This window comes from Ictalurus punctatus, chromosome 11 (genome assembly GCF_001660625.3).
Source record: "Ictalurus punctatus breed USDA103 chromosome 11, Coco_2.0, whole genome shotgun sequence".
Lineage (NCBI taxonomy): Eukaryota > Metazoa > Chordata > Actinopteri > Siluriformes > Ictaluridae > Ictalurus > Ictalurus punctatus.
This window is the reverse complement of record NC_030426.2, coordinates 10,307,839-10,331,741: the sequence shown is the minus strand read 5'-3', so window position 1 is coordinate 10,331,741 and position 23,903 is coordinate 10,307,839. Positions and strand designations below refer to the sequence as shown.

Sequence of the window (23,903 nt, the reverse complement as noted above, 5' to 3'; positions counted from 1 at the left end):
GTGTGAATCTGCATTATTTAAACATCTGATCAGACTACAAGTGTAAAGCTCTAAGATGACCGTGCCTTATGAATCAAACTTGGCTAAGAGTTCTAAAACTCTCCAAACAGTGGCACATAGATACACAGATACACAGTTTAAGATTCATGCTCAACACACACGAAAACAGTTTTGCATAATTGAGTAATGAGATCCATTTTTAACCTTGCCGGTTCCATATCAGCACTCAGTGAAGTCACAAGCATTAATGAAATGTTTCCTCAGTGAAAGCAGCAGAAATACACTGAGCCACATCAAAAAGATATTTAATGGCTTTGGATGTTTGTGTTCAATCAAAGCCGACTATTAACTGATATTCAGTCAAATGTTAAATATTGTACTGTTAAACAAATTCATGTTTAAACAGATTTTCTGTTTGGTCTGCTAATGATAATGGAGCAAACGTGTACATGATGAAGCAAATCTCATTGGCTATAGTAGTTTGGGTAATAAATTGTTTCAGAAAGAACAGATTGTTCCTTTTCATTTTTAACTAATATATTGCACTTAAGTATCTCAATAAAGCTTGATATATCCTATTAACATTCACTTTTGTATACATAAATACACAATAGAACAAGAGGTGACTGTTTGCATTTTTCCAGTCCTTGGCAATGGAATGAAAGGTAAGATGTTTATAACACCAATTCCTTAAGACATTCAGTGCTCCAATAATAATAATAATAATTTAAAAAAAACCCAACAACAACCCAAAACAAACACAAAACCTGCAATCAATATGATGGCAGTGGTTTGCAAAAATCTGCCTTTTAAAAGTGCTAAATATGCAATGAGGAAAATGTTCACAGAGATAAAGTTTTCATTTTGAGGACCAACATATGATGCTTCCAGGTGAAAATGAAATAAAAGAAATAAAACATCCAGTGTTCAAGTGTGCAGGAAATGGGATGATACATTCTTTCTGTGTACCTTCCCATGCATAGAATAAAACTCCCTGTCCACTTGCATTAAAGTTACTATATGTAAATCCTATAGGCACTGGCTATGTACACTGTGCATACACCAGGTTTCTTTTCTTTTAATTTTTTTTTAAACCTCTGCCTAAGGTCTTGAATGCAAATGACCATAATATGAACTTCACAGGAATGCACTTCTAGTCTCAGCTAAAAACATGGCTGACAGCTAACAGCTGTGAGGAGTTCTGCCTCAGTACATACAGTCTGTTCTTCAGAAAGTAAAAAAAGAAAAAAGATGCGCCATGTGCATAAGATGATTGCTACACTAAAACATTTCACCTCCATTATTTCCTGGCAAAAAACAGAAGATGAACCCACAAAAATGCATTGAAGCTCAATGCATTGGTTAAGCAGTCTTCAGTGTCCCTTTGGAAGTTCGAACAACCAAAAAGGATTAAAATCTGGCCACATTGGCAGCTGCCATTGTAAGACCGTTCCTTACAAGAAAGTAAAAGCACTACTGGCCTTAGGAAAAATCTCAGGCTACCGCAGTATGACCTCAGTGTGACCGATATGAAAGTTATACGGCTTTGCAGCCCTCTCAATAGCATTGAAATTCCTTAAGCTCTAATGTCACATATTGATTTATAGTCTTTTCTGTGTCATGAGAGAAGTAAACATGGCATATATGTATCAGTTGTGTGAAGATGTAATGGGAAGGTCAACTGATGCAATGAGGAATGGAACGCTGCAGTTGCAGCTACTGCAATGTACCGTTAAAGAATTCTAATCATGTACTGCTACTCTGCCACTACCTAAAGCTCACTGTGTGCCCAATGTCTTTGACAGCCAAAGACAAGACAAACCAAAACAAAATAAAACAAAAAAACTCCTCAAAAAACAACAAAACAAAACCTGAAAGAAGCACTGGTGCTCAGGACCATCATATTAGAGAATATACAGTACACACAACACACAAATTAGACATACAGTGGGGCCCCAAATGTCTGAGACCTCTAGTGAAAATTCTTCTATTTAGCATACTTTTCTAATTTAATACAACAATTTTCATTGCAAATTATATTATTGACAACAACATGAGTAAAAAGTAGAATCTTTAAAATATTTACACGAAATTCAGAGTTTCTTAGCATTTGGTATGTCCCCTTTTTGCTTTAATGACAGTTTACACTCGTGATGGCATGGACTCCTCTTGTTTGTGTTAAAGTTGATGATCCATTTTAGGTCAAATCCATCAGAGTTTCATCTGAACACATGCTTCAATAGAAGAGATCATATTATATTATAATATTTTGAAATAGGGACTTAGAAATAGTGCAGAATCTTGAATAATAAAGTTACTTTTACATTTATTTTCTGAGTTTTAAATAGATAAAATTCTAAAACCTTCTGTTTATTTCCAATTTAAATACACAAACAAACAAACACACAAACAAATAAATAAAATCCCAGATTTTCAATGTGGTCTCAGAATGTTGGACCCAACTGTATGTCTAAAAAGTTCTATCAAGCCTTTCCTTACAAATTATATATATATATATATATATATATATATATATATATATATATATATATATATATATATATATATATATATATATATATATATAAATTATAGGCAAATCTAAAATCAGTCACTGCATAAAGTAATTACTATTGATAACTGATAATAAAATAATTCATATATTGATATTGATGCTACCAATTTATTATATCGGTTGGCTAAATATTTGCTAAGCTTTATTACAGTGTAAAGTAGATATGGCTTGTTTACTTCCCAGGTAAATTGAATATCAACCATCTCTTTAGAAAAAGTAATGAAATGATCAGAAGCTGCAAGCTGAAATACAACACAACACCAGCTGCTCTTTTCTGTGGTACCATTGTAACATCACTGTATAATCACATCACTGTTACACTACATGAATTTGGCTATAATATCATCATTGGTACAGGCAGCTTGTGTTCTAAGGATATTCAGAGTTTTGGAGTGTGTTTGAATAAGATCATTAGTTTTCATTATTAAACGTATTGTGCAACTGTAATTGGTGCAAGATTAGGACAGTCTTATTGTTTTCCTAACTATAGTTTAGAGCCGACCTTAACCCAAGTTTGGTCAGCAAACAACAGCATAATCTGGTCTGTATAATAGATTATATCATTAGAAAGATGATATACATACACGCTGCATAAATTTGATTAACTGCATTATCATAAACATAAAATATGGAACAGAAACTTTCAGTCTGTCTTGAAAGCTTTGCAATAAATCTTGCTTTCATGAGAGCATAGTCCATACATATGTAGGCTACTGGGATAGATGATGGTTTTTAAAACAAAAGCAGACTGTTACAGGACATTTTCAGTGTGGAGGAAAATAGTGATAATGCTAATAAAAGCTGTTTAAATTCTTTGAGCTAATTTAATTTGAGTGTATGGAGTTTATCATGTTCAAATATTACTTCTGTCAGACATCTATAATAAGCAGCACAACAATGGAGGACGTTTTTGTTCTCATAATCTTATATCATTATTATTACACTACTAATGAGGCCTTGTTTTCCTTACCCCAGAAGAAGCACAATAATATTTTCTTTGGAGAAGCAAAGAGATGTAGCTGAACTTTGAGGGCTTGATACGCTGTGATGATACATACATGGTACAAGGATGATTTTTGGAGGCATAAAGTTGTTAACCCTTTTAGCTAGGTTGTTCCTTCATCCTCTAGTTTCTACAGTTTCTGCTGTTACGGGAAGTTAGATTTTTCAGTGAAAGTCACAGAAATGAAAGCTAACTGCATGCACACTCAAATGATTGTTTTACTATGAAGACGATCTTACATAGGTGGCTGGGCTGATCTTTTCTGAGCTGGGCTGATCTGTTCTGAGCAGAACAGAAAATTTCATATCAGTAGCAAAGGTTCTTACTTATAGTGATCCTCTTTATCCTTTATAGCTTTAAAGCCTCAGAACTTTTGCAAACTAAGGCTGCCATCTCCCTCATGCTTGTCTCACATTTTCCAATGACATAATCTCAGTTGATTATACATCAGTCAGCATTTTTTTGATATTCACATAGTTTGTGTTGGCCAAAGTGCAATTGCCTTTTTTGAGGTCCTCCCCCTGGAAGTCCTCGTTACTGTTGTTCAGTTCTTCTTGGATCTCCATATAGTCAGATTTGCTGATGGTAGAACCACTTTGACTTCGTTTCAACTCTTCCTGGGAATCAGCTTTGGGAGTGTTAACCTGCAGATATTGGGCTTGCTCCTCACCCTCTGTTTCACGGTGGTAGAAGTAGTTGAAATTTGAGACAATAACAGGCACTGGCAAGGCAATGGTCAGCACTCCAGCAATGGCACAAAGAGACCCAACAATCTTGCCACCAATGGTAGTGGGTACCATATCTCCATAGCCAACAGTCGTCATAGAAACCACAGCCCACCAGAAGGCATCTGGGATACTGTAGAACTGGGACTCAGGTTCATCTGCTTCAGCAAAGTAGACGGCGCTGGAGAAGAGGATGACTCCAATGAAGAGGAAGAAGATAAGTAACCCAAGTTCTCTCATGCTGGCCTTCAGAGTTTGCCCCAGAATCTGGAGTCCCTTGGAATGACGTGAGAGCTTGAAGATCCTGAAGACCCTCACTAGTCGGATGACTCGCAAGATGGCTAAAGACATGGCCTGCTGCCCTTGCTGGCCGTCCTCTGCTTTCTCTGCCAGTTCTGTTCCTAGTGTAATGAAGTAGGGTATAATAGCCACCACATCAATCATATTCATTATGTTCACAAAGAAGTTGGCTTTACTGGGACAGGCGAAGAACCGAACCAGGAACTCAAAAGAGAACCAAATAATGCAGAGTGTCTCCAGTATGAAGAAAGGGTCAGTGAAGGAGGTGGACACATGACTTGTGGTGGAGTTACTATTATGTTTGTTGACTTTCTGCATGTCCTCTTCATCACTACGGAATATAGGCAGAGTCTCCAGACAGAAGCTGACGATAGAAATAAGAATCACCATGACAGATATGATTGCTATAATCCTTGCTGGTCCTGAACTTTCTGGATACTCAAACAGCAACCAGACCTGCTTCTGAAATTCATTATCAGGCAACGGCCTCTCTTCTTCCTTTATGAACCCTTCATCCTCCCTGAACATCTCAATAGCCTCCTCTCCAAGCTCATAAAACCGAATTTCTTCTGAAAATATATCCAGAGTCACATTTACAGGGCGCCGTAACCTTCCTCCAGACTGGTAGTAGTAGAGGATGGCATCAAAGCTTGGCCGGTTTCTATCAAAGAAATACTCATTCCTTAAAGGGTCAAAGTATCTCATCCGCTTTTTTGGATCACCAAGCAATGTCTCAGGAAATTGTGAGAGGGTCTTGAGTTGTGTCTCAAATCGTAGGCCTGAAATGTTGATGACAACTCTTTCACAGCATTCCTGTTCTCCCTCAGCATCATAGTCCTGAGGGTGGCCTGGGTGTGCTGCTGCCTCATCTGAGGGATCTCCTGTTGCCACTGTCATTATGCAGGAGGGTGGGGCCTGCGCTTTTCACCTGAGCCAGACACCACAGCGTGAGGAAAATGGAGGGTGAAGTCTGACAAAGTGGGGTTTAATGCCACAGTGTTCCCAGAGGATTCACTGAAACACATCAGACAGAGACGCAAATGAATATTAATACTGTACATTGCAAACATATATAAATCACATGAAATCAGAGAGAAACATGAGATATTTTCTCAGTAAAATTTATCTGATCAGATAAGACACAAAAATCTCTCCTGAGTTCTAACAATCCCAAAATAAAGATTTTGCTGCATGATTCACACCTTAAATACAAAACAAAGCCCTCCATTTTTTTTTCTGTGAAATTAGTTGAAAGGAACAACATGTCTACCAAATTGTTATGACATTGACTACGTTTATATGCACATCAAATTCCGTTTAAGGTCTATATTCGGGTTGCAGCCATATTCCGAACACAATCTTTATACTGTATGGGTACAGGCATCAGAATATTCTGTAAACATGGTTGCTGTAAGTATGCCTGAGTGGCCATCCCTAAATTCCTAGTCTACAGCTAAGCATCTGTTAGCACCCACAATTCCTTGCAGACTGAGTATGCACATATATCTCCTTTCAGATTAAAACAGGCATATTCCAGAGGTGGGAATCTGAATTTGGGGAATGTGAATATTGTCTTGATCTGAATCAGGCAATCAGATTGTGCCCCTTACACGACTCAATACGAATTAGAATACTGGCAAATTCTGATTAATATCAGAATATTTATGTGCATATAAAAGTAGTCAATTATTTCACATTACAAAGTGCATCATCTACAGCTATAACGCATAGCTTTTTTGTTGCTAAAAACAATTACTCTATAATGTAATGATTTAGAGCTGCTGTGAGTCACCCTGGCAATCCTCATATAAAAATTCACAGTCTGAGCTGTGTCAGCAGTGTTGGGTCAAAATTGGCAGGAAATATGTACACATACAGTACAAGTGTGCAAAATTCAGGGCAGGGGAAACTCCAAGACTAGGGTTGGAAACCTGGCACTATTGGTGTCACTATATTTTAATTATACTACTTAGAGTACACTGTGCAGTTTGGGACACAGCCTTGATTTCTCTATAAATGCATGCACTTGCAGCAGTGAGATTACTCTGTGTAGAGGAGGAAAAACACAGCACAACCCACATTATGTTGCAATAGCATTTATCTACAAAAGAGGACAAGAATTCCAAAAAATTTACGTCCTGTAGTTTTTACATATAGAATTTACAGGTCTACATGAAATCTACATGAAAGAGTTAGGTATGTGCAAAGAACATACCATCAATCCGTAATCATGTGAGGGAGATGGTCTATTAACCAAACTTTGACAGTTCATTCTTAATGGTACTGCACTGCAATAACATAAACGTTATCTCTCAGAGTACCATCATTCAAAATAAGTCAACATCTGTGACAGACATACAGCCTCCCATCCTCACCTCCACCCAAAAGTAAACACAGTCTGGTTCTGGGTGAGCTCTGCCTGTTCATCTTTCTCCATGAATTCCTCAAATGGTGATCCTGGTCCTCTGGTATGTGTTCCACGTGAAAAATTAAACTGGAGAAAAGTCCATCTCGCCCTCCCCTCAGGCACAAAATTACATCATGCTATCTTTCATTTTCTAACTGTAAATATTGCTAACAAGGAAAAATCTACATTTCTGAAGTCATACAGCATGTTTCCTTGACAAACCTTGTGCAATATCACAATATTCACAGCAAAACCAGCAGAGGTGAAGTTGCACATGTAATACTTAACCTTTTGATCTTTTGTTTAAAAATAATTACAAAAATACTCTGCTCTCATGGATATCAAACAATTGCAAACACAACACGTTTATCAAAAAAAAAAATCTTTGTTAAATATAGGTGTGCAAAAATGATTGGCACCCCTATGAATGCATATGAAAAAAATATATTTAAAGTACTGATATTTAATTTTTTTAGTACACCTGGGTGACTAGGAACAGGAAATTGTTCAACCATGATTTCCTGTTTTACAGGGGTATAAATATGAGGTAACACATAGGCCAAATTCCCTTAGTCATTCATAACAATGGGTAAGACCAAGGAATATAGCTGTGAAGGTTGTTGAGCTTCACAAAATGGGAAGTAGCTATAAGAAAATAGCACAAGCATTGAAAATGTCCATTTCCACCATCAGGGCAATAATTAAGACGTTCCAGTCAACTGGAAATGTTATGAATCAACCTGGAATTTGACATGTGTCTATATTGTCTCAACGCACTGTGAAGAGGATAGATTGAGTGGCCAAAAAATCTTCAAGGATCACAGCTGGAGAATTGCAGAAGTTATTTGTGTCTTGGGGTCAGAAAGTCTCCACAACTACAATCCGAATTCAGCTATATCAACACAAATTGTTTGGAAGGGTTTCAAGAAAAGAACCTCTACTCTCATCCAAAAACAAACTCGAGCGTCTTCAGTTTGCCAGACACTACTGGAACTTCAAATGGGATCGGGTTCTATGGTCAGATGAAACCAAAATAGAGCTTTTTGGCAACAAACACCAGAGGTGGTTTTGGCGCACACAGAGAGGTAGCCGTATGGAAAAGTACCTCATGCCCACGGTTAAATATGGTGGTGGGTCTTTAATGTTTTGGGACTGTTTTTCTGCCAGGGGACCTGGACATTTTTTTAGGATAGATGGCACCATGGACTTTATCAAATATATATTAGATATTAAATGAAAACCTGACTGCCTTGCCAGTAACCTTAAAATGGGCCGTGGTTGGATCTTCCAGCAGGACAATGCTCCAAAACATACATCAAAATCAACACAAAAATGGTTTACTGACCACAAAATCAAGGTCCTGCCATGGCCATCCTAATCCCCTGACTTGAAACCCATAGAAAACCTGTGGGGTGAACTGAAGAGGAGAGTCCACCAACATGGACCTCAAAATTTGAAGGATCTGGAGAGATTCTGTATGGAGGAATGATCTCAGATCCCATTATAGGAGAAGACTCAGAGCTGTTATCTTGGCAAAAGGAGATAGCACAAATTATTGCAATGATTGTTGCACACCTATATTTAACAGATATTTTTTATAAACCTGTGTTTTGTTTGCAATTGTTTGATATCCATGAGAGCAGAGTATTTTTGTGATTTAAAAAAAAAAAAAAAACACACCAAAATATCAAAAGGTTAAACAGTAAACACAAATTTTCACAGCCTTCTTTGCTCATATTTACCAGGGGTGCCAATAATAGTGGAGGGCAGTGTACGTATTCAGTCTACATTGTAAGAGTTATTTCAATACTGATAGTTTAGCTGTGTGCTATTTTTCAAAAGATCAATCAATATTAATCAGGATCATGTCCAGATTTACTCTACCTCTAAGAATAAACTGCCACCGCCGAAAGCTCTGTCGGTTTTATTCTAGATGCCAGGAAGTGTCCAGGAGTTCCTGGGGTGAAGAGAGCACCGGGGTGATGGAGATGGCAAATATTCCTCTATATGCCGTTAATGTCTTTCTCTGGCGTTGAAGGAGAAAGGGTGGAGAGAAGATAGAGTACTTGGGTGTGTCCTCGCCTCCTCCCGGAGCACCTCGATCTTCACGGCAGGTTGTTTGAAGCGAAGGACCGCAGAGCGGGAAAAGGGCAAATAAGGCACGAGCGCTTCACATAGTATCCAAGGAAACGACGCGTGCACGCAGCAGTCTCACGAGCGCGTGCACAACAGAGAGGAGAAAACCTGCAACAGGAAAAGCAGCATCATTAAACATCATCCTCCTTCCGCGAGCATCAGTTCTGCTCTCTGATGATGTGGAGAAACATTAGTCTAGCCCGTATCACCAGCAAAAATGACATGGATAAATGATGCAACCTGTGAATCAGTAGGTTACAGTATATGAAGGATGAAGCTACTGTTAAGTTTACAGATGTCCGAGCAAACTCATTAGTGCGCCTTTTCCCTCTTCTTTTTTTCCTGACGTTCAAATGCGTGCACGTTCCTCCAAACAGTGCTATCCAAACAGAAAAGCTCGGGCTGGCGGTCTAACAGGTTGAGCGCTCACGAATTTTCTACAGATCCACACAACACAGCCACATATTCCAAAGTAGCCTACCAAGTGTAAACCAAACAAGTCAGCAAAAATGCTCAACAAACAGTTAACGAGCTTAAGCGTCAGGCACTGCTTCCTACCTGGGTATGTCCTTCGCCTTGCAGGTAAAACGCAGTGGTTTATATATCTGTTTATTTGTCTTTGCCGCAATATGACGACTCGGTGTTATCTCAAGTAGCCATTAGTCAGTTAGTTAAGGCGTTAAATGGAAGCTGCAGCGGAGCGATGCTGTGCATACCAAAAAGACTACGGCACCGCGGATGGACGAGACGCACTGTACCACTCCTCACTTTTCCGCAGAGTGGCCCGCTTTAAAGGGAACGCGCTCGAGATGCTGAGTGCTGTACGGTTGCCAGGTTAGAGTAAACGTTTGCATCCCAAATCACAGTTTTAAACCAAGTTAAACTCTCGGAGAACGACCATGCTTTCCAGGTCAGTGTGTGTTTAAACACAGACCAAGTTGGAGAGTTCCTGCTCAGTGACAGTCTACATGAGGAATTTGCCATAAAAAGTTGAAAACAACAAAAGCATTTTTATTTTCAGTATGTCAGAAAGTTCACTCTACTAATTCCTACCAAATGAAATTATTTGTCACCAAAGTGAAATATCTTTTCAGCACTGTCTGTGATCTACAGACTAACATTTAATACCAGATCCCACCTAGACAGCTACAACCAAAACACCAGACAATCTAGACCAGTGATCACCATTCCTCTTCCTTCAGATCTACCTTCCTGCAGGTTTCATCTCCAACCAAATTCGAACACATCTGTTTTAGCTGATCAAAAACTCCTTAAGGCAATGATTAGATGCTAAGGTGGTCATGAACATGGTTGAAGCTAAAGTCTTCAGGAAGGTAGATCTCCAGGAACAGGGTTAGTGACCACTGGTTTAGAGGTACGTGTAGTTGAGATTAAATTTGATAGTTTAGTGTGACTGTAAACTGCTTTTATGGATGGCCCGGACACAGAGTGCTCAAATGCATTTAAAACTAACACTCACAAACTTCCCTATTTGTTTGAACACTCTACTTCCAATACTACCATTTCTTACCAAATTACCAAATTAAATGATTAGCTCGTTCATTTGCTTTACAGCTAACATTTGGCACCAAAGTCAATTATCCTTTCACCACTGTCTGTGATCTACAGACTAGCATCTAAACAACTAAACAACCAAAACACCAGACAATCTAGACCTTGTCATAGAGGTTTAGAGGTACATGTAGTTAAGATTAAATTTGATAGTTCAGTGTGACTGTAAACTGCTTTTAAGGACTGTTTTTAGGGTCAAAATCTTCCCCATTTGTTTGAACACTCTACTTCAACACTCTAAATAATATACCGATATCCATCGGAGCTGATAAGCATTCCAAACAGTATACACTCTAAAACGTTCTTGGTTAAAAAAAAACAAAAAACAGAGTAAATATTGAATGGCTGGTTTATGCAGTTTAACCATTCTGCTGGGTTATTACAGTGACCCAACTGTGTGGCTTATATTTTACACATTTCTGGGTTAATTTGACTATTCTGCTGAAATTATTGAATTTTTTAATATACTGGAAAGCCTGCAGTCCTTTAACATCCAAACTTCTTATCCAAATAATATAAATAATCAGCTTGTAATGGTCAATCGTGCTAGTTCCCAATGTTTTGAGGCTAGACACAGTTCAGTAAACCATCCTATTTAAGGTTGAATTTAGACAACTATTATAATAACTTTCCAGTGTTTGACAGTGGGCTCAAAGAAAAGTCTGCTGTTGATTGTTCATCTTTATTAACTGTTTTATCCTGGTTATGGTCACAGTGGACCTCAGGAACACTGGGCATGAGGTGGGAATACACCATAGTTGGGACACTAGTCCATCTCAGGGCACAGTGCACACGTTCACACACTCATGTACACCTACAGACAATTTAGCATAATCAATTTACCATAGCATACAAGCATGATTTTAGGAGGTGGGCATGCAGGCATAGGGAGAACAGGATCAGGTTCAAACCCTGGAGCTGAAGTTGGCAATGCTGTGAGTTACAAAGCTCCACTAAAAGAACCTCTAATTAAAAACATTCCTTAATGTGAGTGCTCACCCTTTGTTACACGTTCTATCATCACACACATTCATGACTTACATACTTAAACACACAAAATGTTTTTTCCACGTTTTATTCTGACAGATGACCCACTATTTAGCATCTAAGAATGAACAAAGTGCCACCGATTGTATTAATACCTCTGCATATGTGGGGAATATAATCAATACACCTTGTCAGCATCATAAACCAATGGACCAAGAAGATCACAGTGCCCTTAAAACTTACTTAGCCCTTCTCTATCACCATCAAACACCGATACTATTACATCCCAGCTACTTTGTGTTTTATTAAAAATTTTTTTTAATATTAATCAAATTCTGATTACTTGCTACAACAGTATAAACAAAGTACCATTGTGTGTTAGATATCAATTCTTGTTTTTATTTAGTTTTATTTCCTATTGAGATACTAGAATAATTTACAATTGATTTCTCTAAGAGACTTTGTTCTGGATGCTTTCAGTCTGGTCTGCAAGAGAGCCAGGCTAGAGCAGACAGTGGCACACAGCCAAGACCAAGTAGATACTCAAGGTCACTTATCCACCCACTGCTGCAGCACTTGCGCTCGCACAACCTGTAGAAAGAGCACTGGACAGATGCAGTGTTCTTCCACTCCCTGTTCACCATCCTCCTACCCAAACCCCAACAATACACAAATTAAAACAATATACAGTTTGGGGTGTTTTTTGTGTATATGGTTGTGTTGATTTTGACATGAATTCATGAATTCATGAATTCATGAATTCATTACACATGTGGTCTACAGCAGTTTTTATTTTCTTTTATTATGGAAAAGTCCATTATAACTCTTAGCAGTTTAAAATCAAAATAGTAATGTGGTAAATGATCCCAAAGTCTTTCTCCTTCAACTAATTAATGCTTGGTGACTTCTGTAGATAAAGTATGTAGCTTAACCACATCACAGATAAAGGGTCCCCAGTTTGATCTTGAGCCTGTTTACTGCGTGTACAGAATTTACATGTTCTTCCTGTGTTTGTGTGGGTTTCCACCAGGTTCTCTGGTTTCCTTCCACCTCCCAAAAACATGCATGTAGGTGGACTGGTTATGCTAAGTTGCCCGTAGATGTGAATGAATGTGTGAATGAGTATAATGCCCTGCGATGGACTGATGTCCCATCCAGGGTGTTCTCCACCTTTTGCATAGTGTTCTGGTAAAGACTCTGATTCTACCATGACCCTAACCAGGTTAAAGCAATTGCTAAAGAGGAATGAATGAATGATTGACTTCTTAACTGATTGAGACAAGAGACAACTGATTGCGACATGAATGCATTCAGAAAAAAATCCTGTTGTTTACCATTTCCTACTTAACAATGTGCAAGAATTTATACACTTCAATCATGCCATACACATCAATTTAAATATTTTCATTGTCTGATGTCAGTGGCTGTCTGATATCCTCTAATTTAAAATTTAACCAGATCTCAGGTACACAGATTCAGTCATTGCAGTCATTGGATGGTGCTCCCCTTGTTACTATGGTGACAGGCACATGGAACCCTTATGCAGACAGTGTGAGGCGAGAGTACTGTGATGACATCTAACAGGCCAAGGGAATGATGGCACTGAGCCCTATACGCTGTGTCATGCCTGCAGCTTTCCTGACTGATCCATTACTTGAGTCAGCATTTTATGATTCTTCACTTTAAGGAATAAGGAATGTGAAATGCCATATTAAATGCCACAACTGAATTGAAATGACTGATGTCCTCCCTGCTTTAAATTGCAGGTTGCATTTTTTATCAGTACATAGAATGAGAATTAGAGCAAGGAGCAGAGCTGTTATTTATTTATTTATTTATTTATTTATCATCATCATCATCATCATCATCATCATCATCATTATTATTATTATTATTATTATTATTATTATTATTATTATTATTATTATTATTATTTTATTTATTTTTTATTTTTTTATTTTTTTTACAAATCCAGCCCTGGTATGGAATAACCTTCCAGTTACCGCTCAAGACACAGTGCCAATCTTTAAGTCTATCTTGAAAACCTAATTGTTTAGTGTGGCATTCTTAAAAAATAGCTTTTCTCTCACATAAAGGTGCAGTTCTAGGGGGATTCATGGACACAGATAGTTATGGTAAACTAGGAGGTTTTGGTGCTGTTTTTTTTTGTTAAAAAAAAAACATTTGTTGGTGGTAGAGTTGCGGTCACTTTAATGTCCCAGTATTTCCTCATGCCTGTGTTACTTTCTGGCTCTCCCTTTTAGTTATGCTGTCAAAGCTAGACCTGCTAGAGTCCCTACTTGCACTCACTTGTTGTGATGTCAGAGCCTGATCCTGACACAGACATGCTGCTGTAGCTCCTCTTGCGCTACAGATCAACCTGGTTCATCCAGATGCTCTTCTGTTTGGAGCTTTCTGCATGTGCGACTCAACTTCTGATGATGTCCTACATGGATGCCCTAAAGATTTGCACTTCCCAAAAACAGTTTATGCCCTAGAACCTGGATACTGTAGATGCGTACCTAAGAACTGCTGCTGTAATCATAAAGACTATCCTGTGCTCATCCGAGGAATCTTATTCAGAATGCACTTATACTGAACATCCTTTCAATGCACTTAGTATACAACTGTATACTGTAATGATTTATAATAACGCAATAAGGTATTGCCCAGAAGAGGATGTGTTCCCTTTTGAGTCTGGTTTCTCTTAAGGTTTCTTCCTCATTTTGTCTTAGCAAGTTTTGTTTATTTTTTTGGTCATTTTCGCCTCTGGCTGGCTCATTAGGGCTCTAAATCTACATCTGGATTTCTGAAAAGTAAAAGCAGCCACTGCACTGCTCTGGCCCAATTGTTAGTTTCACACTTTTATTATTATCCATATTATTATATGGATAATGTATTGTATTCTCAGATTATATAGTCACAGACATAGCATTTCAACATGTCAGTGGCGTTTTTGCAGCAGCAGCAATATCATTCTGTCCTGGGATGGGTTTGGGTTTAGATCTGTAACTGGCTGAACCCAACATTAAAGGGCAACAAGAGAGAAAAAAAGGACGCCCCATGCTGCTGGGGGAGTCCACCCACTAACACACATGCACATACATGGCATGTTCATGTCCATTGGACTATACAGGGGCTCAGCTGCTTCAGAAAAGCTGCAGAGAGCTTCCTCATTATCACATGCGCACGCACGCACACACACACACACACACACTCGCACACACACACACAGCTAGAGGTCCCCTGTCTCTGCCGTGCCGACAGTGTCTCCTGAGACAAGGCCAAATATACACTGCGATAATGGCTTGTATTACACCACTTTGAGAAGCACTATTGAAAAAGCCAGTAAGCAATGTCAGAATACTATAAAACAAATACCAGTTCAAACCTTATATATGTGTATTTTATACTTTAATGATGTCCGTTTCTGCTAGTGTAAAATTCCCTGAATTCCCTGAATTAAGTGTTTTCTCAGCACTTCACAGAGTCAGTATTACACAGAGGGATAATTGTCTTGAACATATTTCCAAACATGTATGTGTGTATGTTATAAGTTTGTGTGGTATTAGTGTTTTGGTTTCAAGATCTTAAAAATTGCTGGATAATTCTGTCACCATTTTACAAATGAATTGTTGGTATTCAAATGGTGTCAAAAACAGGACAGGGTGTTTACATTCACCTAAAAGGACTCCTCTGTGCATCTGTGGCATATTAGAAGCAGCACCTACCTACATTGCTCAGCATAATATGATCCACTGCATGTATCGTTCTAAATTCAGCTGTTCTTTTTAGCAAGGCTAAACATAGCAATGCTGAGATATATATTACGGTCATCTACATTCAGGAAGTGCTGTAATTTGCGCAGACATTGGGTGACTAAGCAGTTCTTTCAACACCTGCTCGGTTTCCTTTGGGAAACACCTGACATAATAATGGAAAAAAGTTTTTAAAATAATAAATAAATAAAAAATATCTCCACACTTTAATGTGAATTAAGTGCAGGGCATACAGGTGCAGCTGGTTTTCAGTACTGACAATAGTCTAATATATATATATATATATGTGTGTGTGTGTGTGTGTGTGTGTGTGTGTGTGTGTGTGTGTACAAAAAGTATTTAATAGCCCACTGATTTAGCATATTATCCCATTGACATAGGAAGTATAAACAAGATGGAACAGCATAGGGACACAGCAGGTAGTGTTGGTGCCTCACAGCTCCAGGGTCTGGGGTTTTATCCTCTGCTCTATTTTCTGTCTGTCCGGAGCTTTGTGTGTTCTCCCTACATCCATGTGGGTTTTAAATACTCAGTGATTCCTCACACCTCCCAAAACATGCCAGGAATTGGATTAGTTAGTCTAAATTGCCCCTAGATGTGAGTGTTTGTGATAGACTGGTGTATGTACCAAACCACAGGATAAAGCAGCAACTAAAAATTAATGAATAAATGAGGGAATTGTAATTGTGGTTATATTCTACAGTACAGCTGAATTGTTTTGTTCTACTGACATCCACAAACTGTGCTCTCTTTATAGATGTTATACTGAATTACACAGTTACTTAAAGACTGATTTCTAACAGCCTTATAAAGAAAAATAGATATAGTGGAGAGACAAAGAGGGACAGAGAAAGAAAGAGTAATCACTACTGGAGATGTTTGTAACTCATTTTATTAGTTCATCTCATCAAAAAACATTGATAGTTTTGGTGCTTCAGTGCTTGGAATGTCTAATCTAGTTAATACATACACATTAATAACAACACACTTACAGACATCTGGTATGAAAACAGCATAAACATTGAATGCATGAAAAACATACCAAAAACCATACTCACTTATATATGTGTCACTGCAGAAGGCAGTTATGTCAAAGTTAATCAGCTTCTGTTCCTTGAGTGTCCGTCTGATTGGTTATATACATTCAATCTGGCAGTGTATCCAATGAACAAGGGCACTTCTAGAGTCTTCATATAATGAGGAGGTGATATACAATGCAGACATCTCTTAGATAAGTTTGTGTGCTTTGTCCTGTGCTTTGTACTGTGCCTAGTGGTTGTTGATAAGCCTTGATCTGTCTCTGCCGAAACAAAACACACACGCGTCACATAATTGAAAGATGACAGGTGTGGAGCCACTTTTCAGTTGGAAGGAAAGACAGTTTACCAGCCAGTTATTCTTCATGACCAAATGGCAGACTCAAATTATGTCCAAACATGTTCCAGCATGACAATGAGTCCGTGCACAAAGCGAGGTCTATATATACATGGTTTACAAGGTTGCAGTTAAAGAACTTGAGTGACCTGCACAAAGACCTAACCTCAGCCCCACTGAACAGTTTGGGATGAACTGAAAGGGTGACTGTGCTCCATGCCTCCTCACCCAACATCAGTGTGCCTGACCTCACTAATGCTCTTGTGGCTGAATGAGCACAAATCCCCACAGTCACAATCTAATGGAAAGCCTTCTCAGAAACATGGTACTTATTATTAAGTCCACAAACTTTGACAATACAGTTTATGAAATTGCTAGAGGATGCAATGAATGTATTGCATTCATCTAGATATACGAATCTAGCATATTTGAAACTCTATTCTAGTATAAGTACTTACCTACTTATACTAGAATAGAGTATTCACTAATACAATTTTACCCAGTAGTAGTCCCCTTTTGAGTCTCAACATTTTTCTCTTAAGTGGTAATGGTCTGCATTACCACTTTTTTAACCTTAGTGATTCCAAAGCACTTTACACTGGTTCTCATTCACCCATTCATGCATTCACACATTCTTTCTTTCTCTCTTTTTCTTTCTTTCTTTCTTTCTCTGTCTGTCTGTCTGTCTGTCTGTCTCTCTCTCTCTCTCTCTCTCTCTCTCTCTCTCTCTCTCTCTCTCTCTCTCTCTCTCTCTCTCTGTCTGTCTGTCTCTCTCTCTCTCTCTCTCTCTCTCTCTCTCTGTCTGTCTGTCTCTCTCTCTCTCTCTCTCTCTCTCTCTCTCTCTCTCTCTCTCTCTCTCACACACACACACACCAATGGTAGCAGAACTGCCATGCAAGGCATGTGGTGTCATGTGGGTCGGGAATCGAACCCTACGATTAATGGTCAACCCTCTCTACCACCTGAGCCACATCTGCCCCTTAAGCAGTCTTTGCTTACTATTGTCATATTTGGCTTGCTCTTTAGGGATCGACTTGGTCTTTAAGGATCTAATTTCTCTAAAACTGCTTTGTTACCATGTTTGTTGTTACATGTATTCAGTAGTTTGAATACATCCTGTAGCTTTTCCAATGTATTACTGTGTAATATTAGAAAAAAACAAAAGTTCATGCTGCCAGATATTGCTGATAATACCTGTCCTGCTCAGAACTCACACTATTAAAATACAGTATCTGAATAATCTCGGAATAAAGATTTTCCATAATTGATATAAATGTTCTAAATGGAAATAAATATTTAAGTATTTAATGATAATAACAATGATGTCATGACACAGCATATCTGTAATATTTCACACAGTGTTTAAATGGACCATACTGTAAGTCACTTTCTGTGAAAATAACATCAGCTTCACTCAGTCATATGATTGCCAGAACAGCAGCCAGAGCTAGAAGGATGTCAGCTTCCTCTATGTAATTAACGATGTGAGAGCCTTCACTGACAGAAATGAAGTGTGATAACACCCAGAACGAGCTTGTAATGAATACAGGAGTCTATCGATACAACGAGACCCCTAGTGGTAGTACACACAAATAAAATACACACACAAACAAGTGAGGCTCATGTGCAGACAAACAAACAATACTAAAGGTAAACATGCACTCACACGTCCTTCAGACTACCAAGGTAATTGTGATAACCCAAAAATGTGTTAAAGCTTTGAATAGTTTTTGAATTAAATCTACATAATGTGTTTGAATTCTGGTGTAAGCACAAGTACTTTAATGCCCCAATCATCAGCTGAAATTTAAATGCAGTTTTACTGTTTGGTTATTTGAAAATATCCATATTTATAACTACATAAGAGAAGATTATATCAAAAATTTTCACTATCAGTGCCATCACTTCTTGTGAAATTTTCCACAAGATGAAAAGAAAGGTATACCAAGTCAATACCAATTAATTCCAGTAGAAGCTGCCAATTATACATTTAACCTCTTATGCAATTAGAATAATTGTTGGCTATGATTGCTTTCTTCATTATTTCTGCTGGAATTGTTGCAATGCTGACAAGAAACTAAAAGCAGACAACTTCGAAACAAACAGGAAGTAACATTATCGATAGCGCTCTTGAAATATTTTCCTAATTTCTTTGATGGTAAACTACAGCTACTCGTTCATTTGATGTAGATGTATTTGGACCATTTTTTTTCTAGATGCGAATATATAAACAAATTATAAAAGAATAGTCTATAAATTTTCTTATGCATGTTTAAAAAATGGGCAACACATCAGGTAGCTTTGCCACCTTACTGCTGCAGTGTCCCAGGTTTGGTCCTGAAGTCCTGAGATAGAGTTTAGCATGTTCTCTCTTTTTCTACATGGGTTTCCTCTGGGTTTTCTGGTTTTGTCCAACCTTTTAAAAACATGTCAGTAGATGGATTAACTACACTAGATTGCCCCTAGGTGTGAAGGAGCATGTGAATATGTGTGTCCCCTTCTATTCCTGCTTGAACCAAGTGTTCCCGGGATAGGCTCTGTATCTAATTTGACCCTGGCCAGGATAAAGTGGTTGCTGAAAGTTAATGTTCGAAGGTTTAAAAAATACTAAAAACATCACCATTACATTTTAAAAAAAAATTGTCAATAATTCCTGGTGTACTAGGTTTAGTGCGAGGGAATGATAAGGGCTGCACACTCTAGCTACAAAGGTACTCTGTATGAGTGAGATCAGTTCTTGCTCACATGTTAGCCTTCCACACTTCCACAGCATGTGAAAAGCCTAACACAATAAAGATTACCTTGAAAACTTCTTTTCCCAGTTTGGAATAGGAGCTATTGTCAGCTTGATTGTGTCATATGAATGCCCATCAGCAGAAATCTTTAGTAGTACAGGGTCCTGAGCTTTACCTCCTGGGAAACAGAAATGAAAGGAGAAAAATGTCAATATTTGGTGTCCTTATTGACTAACCCACAGCCAATCCTCCTCTTATTACTTAAAAGTAACTTGTGAATCTGAGGCTGAAAAGAAGCGACAGCTTATATCGCACGTTATCAGCTGACAGCTTGAATTTCCAGAGACGTCAGACAGCTCATTTCACACCTCTGATATCTCAGCTCTCTGCCATGAAACATCATGCAGCAGCAGCTGTGCACTGTGATTATGCACGCAGATTTTTTCCTGCTCATCCAGAAATATGAGCAATGAAACACGAAACAAACAACAACAATAAAAATATATGCATAGCTAAGAGCATATGTGAAATCACCAGAAAATACTATTTCATAGAACAGTTTGCATGCCATAACTAAATATGAAAAATTTGAATTATCCTTTTTTTTGTGACAAATATAAGGCTATATTATACTTGACATTAAATATCTAGTAGAAATTTCTGGTATGATTAGAAAGTACAGTATATGTAGTAGAACTATTTGTCTGGTGATTTCTTGCATGGGCCAAAACACATCACTTGATGGCAGCACTGAGCAAAATTAGCTTTTCTTCTCACGCTATTTAAATATGATTAAATAAAATTAAATATGTGGAGTCCCATTAGATCAAGTTATTTTGAAACCAAATAGGACGCTATGTTCAAGAAATAAACAGTGATATTAGTGTTACCAGCCTTTAGTTGTTTATATAAAATTACTGGATGTTTTTTTTATTTTTTTTTATTAAATGAAAATGATTTCTGGATTCCCATGTGATCTCTCAAAAATTGGATAAACAAACAACCCCCCCACCCCTCAATCAACACACACACACACACACACACACACACACACACACACACACACACACACACACACACACACTAGTTCACAAAGCTCTGACATATGGTTTGGGTTTTGCTGGACTGAGATCCAGTAAATGGCCTTTGACTTCGATCAATAAGAGAGTCAGCATGTGAGTCTCTGTAATGAGCTTGCTCAGTCACGTAGTGCCCGTCTTCCTCAAACTGACATCTACAGGACTCAGCCAGGCAAGAGATTATACAAGCAGAAGGCTTGCTGGGCTTCATCAAGGTCTCCAATAATGCCTGATTTGGTCTTTATCTCTTTGAATAAAGGTTGTATATTATAACCAATAGTGCAGTTATCTTTAATCTACCAAGACATCTGCGAATAATAACATTTTCAGAATTATTTTGAGGTTTATAAATAATTTGTATAAATAATTTGGGAGAATAAATAAAATTATCCATAAAAGAAAATGTATAATTTGACCTCCTTTGCGAGTTAAAGTTAGCTCTATTCGTCTGTCTCTGACTGTTTTTGCCAGCAGAGCTTTGTGAACCAAATTGATCGTTGCTGGAGCAACGGAGATGAGTAAGGGCAACATTAACTGGGGTTACCCAGGAAACTGTGGTTGTTATGGAGACTGCATCATAGGGCGGAGCCAGGGGTCTTGACGGGGAGGTGAATCCGCGCGTGCTCAGCTCAGTCCTGTTTTCTCATGCAAGAAACGACAGTGTTTTCTTTTTATGCTAACCTACTGTGTCTTTTCCTGAATGCTAATCGTGTGGAATTCTACAGGGAGGGGGACTTAGCTTTTTATGTGGCCGATTATAGCACTTAACATCGATTTGGTGATAATTATTTCCACACACCTTTTTATACACAAAATAAAGCATGTTTGAGCTATAACAATCCATTCTTTCATTTTGTATTACAACGTTATTTGGTCTAGTTAAAAGGCGATTTGATTAATAAATACATACAGTAGGCTAGGCTATATATAGGCTATATGTATATATTTGACAGTTTGATGGTTTTATCCACATACGTTCAGTTTGTTAAAATGAAATCTGCACTTATAGATACTAACAAAACGCATGTGACACTAACACGTGACTTCCGAAAATATATCGTTTCATCACATCAACAGGCTTAGATTTTGTAATATATTGCCAATACGTATGATGACGATTATATATAACACAGAGAACAAATGCAGACTGACAATCACAAACGCTTCATTATTGTTTTTAGGGTATTTAACGTCCCTGACCCGCCCTTCGTTCACTTTTAGCCACTGTAGAGAATGCATCTGCAGGCCAACAGGTTTTAGTCCGCGTACAGGGTCTGCATGAAGAAGAAAGGGTAATTGATCTGAGGAGCATCGCAGACTGGAACTGCGTTTGATTTACACGTCTGTGAAAATCTTTTTGATGTTTACGCAGTTCTGATTATTTTGGTTTGTGTAGTTAACCTGCTTAAACCCGCTGTTTATTCCCTCCTCTACCACCATGTATTCCGATTTGCTGAGTGACGAGGTGCTCCGCGTCCGTTTCATCTCCTCAGCGGAGTCGAGATGCTCGCAGCTGCCCGTGTGCAGGTACTGCGCGTGCTCCTCGCCGTCCGTCTCCCGGTGGTAGAAGTAGTTGAAATTGGAGACGATGACAGGCACTGGCAGCGCGATGGTCAAAACCCCAGCAATGGCACACAGCGAGCCGACGATCTTCCCACCGATGGTCACCGGGTGCATGTCTCCGTAGCCCACCGTAGTCATGGTAACCACGGCCCACCAGAACGCGTCCGGGATGCTGCTGAAGCTGGATGCCGGGTCGTCCGCCTCTGCGAAGTACACAGCGCTGGAGAATAAAATGACCCCGATAAAAAGGAAGAAAATAAGCAAACCAAGTTCCCGCATGCTGGCTTTGAGCGTCTGCCCAAGGATCTGGAGGCCCTTGGAGTGGCGCGACAGCTTGAAGATGCGAAACACTCGCACTAGGCGGATCACGCGCAGGATGGCCAGGGACATGGCCTGCTGCCCATTACCCTGTCTCTCAGCCAACTCTGTACCCAGTGTGATGAAGTACGGGATTATAGCCACGATGTCGATTATGTTCATGATGTTTTTGGAAAAGGTGGCTTTGCTTGGGCAGGCGAAGAACCGGACAAGCAGCTCGAAGGAAAACCAAATTATGCAAAGCGTCTCGATAACAAAAAACGGGTCAGTAAAAGAACCTGACCCGTACGGGCCAGTTCCGTTAATTACAGGCGCTACAGTGACCGGATCCTTATCGTCCCTAAACTCAGGCAAAGTTTCCAGGCAGAAAATGACGATGGAGATCAGAATGACCAGTACTGACACGATGGCGATGCCTCTGGCCGGGCCAGAGCTCTCCGGGTACTCAAATAAAAGCCAGACTTGCCTCTGGAACTCATGGCTAGGCAAGGGGCGCTCCTCTTCTTTGATAAAACCCTCATCCTCACGAAATTTCTCCATCGCTTCCTCGCCAAGCTGATAAAAGCGGATCTCCTCCGAGAAAATATCTATGGGCACGTTGACGGGTCTCCGGATGCGCCCGCCCGACTGGTAGTAGTAGAGGATGGCGTCGAAGCTTGGTCTATTCCTGTCGAAAAAGTACTCGTTTCTGAGCGGATCGAAGTAGCGCATCCTCTTTTTCGGATCGCCGAGCAAGGTGTCCGGAAATTGGTTGAAAGTTTTGAGTTGCGTTTCGAAGCGCAGGCCCGAGATGTTGATGACCATTCTCTCGCAGCACTCGTGCTCCGCCTCATATCGTTCTAGCGACAGGTGGCCCGGTAGCGCGGCCGATTCCTCCAGCAACTCCGCCGCCATCACCGTCATGCTGCCCTTCTCTGTCTCCGCGTAGCCGTGATTGTCGACGTTGTTTCCCCTGTGGCGCGTCGATGGCGAGTCTATGAGGTTATAGTGTTCATCCATACCGGGGTGGGGAGAGGCGACAAGGAGCCCGAGAGAGGCGCGCCTCTCCCACCCAGCTTGGAACGAATGAAAAAGACTTCCCTCGCGTCTTTACTGAATCCTCTGCGTTCGTGACAGCCGTTTCCGCGCGGTGTCGCCGCCCCACGGCGCGCGCCGCGCCCTTTATAAACACGCGTCTACTCCCGCCCACAGCGCGCGTGCGCTTCACGCACCCTCGCCAAATCAGAACCTAAGTTAACATAAACATCAATTCCAGTCTCATTTTTTTTTCTACGAAAATACACCCATTCATACACGAATGGCTATAAATTCCAGAGAGATGTTCGTGGGTAGAAAATCAATTACGCAATT

At 39.3% G+C, this 23,903-nt stretch overlaps 2 protein-coding genes across 2 annotated transcripts; both read right to left on the bottom strand.

The window, feature by feature from the left end:
* Positions 1-3,588: 3,588 nt before the first annotated feature.
* Positions 3,589-5,605, bottom strand: LOC108271528 (potassium voltage-gated channel subfamily A member 2). The gene has a single exon (XM_017479158.3). It carries the CDS (start codon positions 5,498-5,500, stop codon positions 4,019-4,021), a length of 1,482 nt encoding a protein of 493 aa, XP_017334647.1. The 5' UTR covers positions 5,501-5,605; the 3' UTR covers positions 3,589-4,018.
* Positions 5,606-16,360: 10,755 nt separating this feature from the next.
* kcna3a (potassium voltage-gated channel, shaker-related subfamily, member 3a) lies at positions 16,361-23,874 on the bottom strand. The gene is made up of 3 exons (XM_017479159.3): positions 21,217-23,874; positions 19,660-19,771; positions 16,361-16,784 (listed from the first exon to the last, which is right to left on the bottom strand). Exon 1 carries the CDS (start codon positions 23,550-23,552, stop codon positions 22,008-22,010), a length of 1,545 nt encoding a protein of 514 aa, XP_017334648.1. The 5' UTR covers positions 23,553-23,874; the 3' UTR covers positions 16,361-16,784; positions 19,660-19,771; positions 21,217-22,007.
* Positions 23,875-23,903: the final 29 nt, after the last annotated feature.

What these genes read in the sequence shown, in the direction of transcription:
- kcna3a (XM_017479159.3), bottom strand. Translation starts at nt 23,552, where the DNA reads ATGGATGAACACTATAACCTCATAGACTCGCCATCGACGCGCCACAGG.
- LOC108271528 (XM_017479158.3), bottom strand. Translation starts at nt 5,500, where the DNA reads ATGACAGTGGCAACAGGAGATCCCTCAGATGAGGCAGCAGCACACCCA.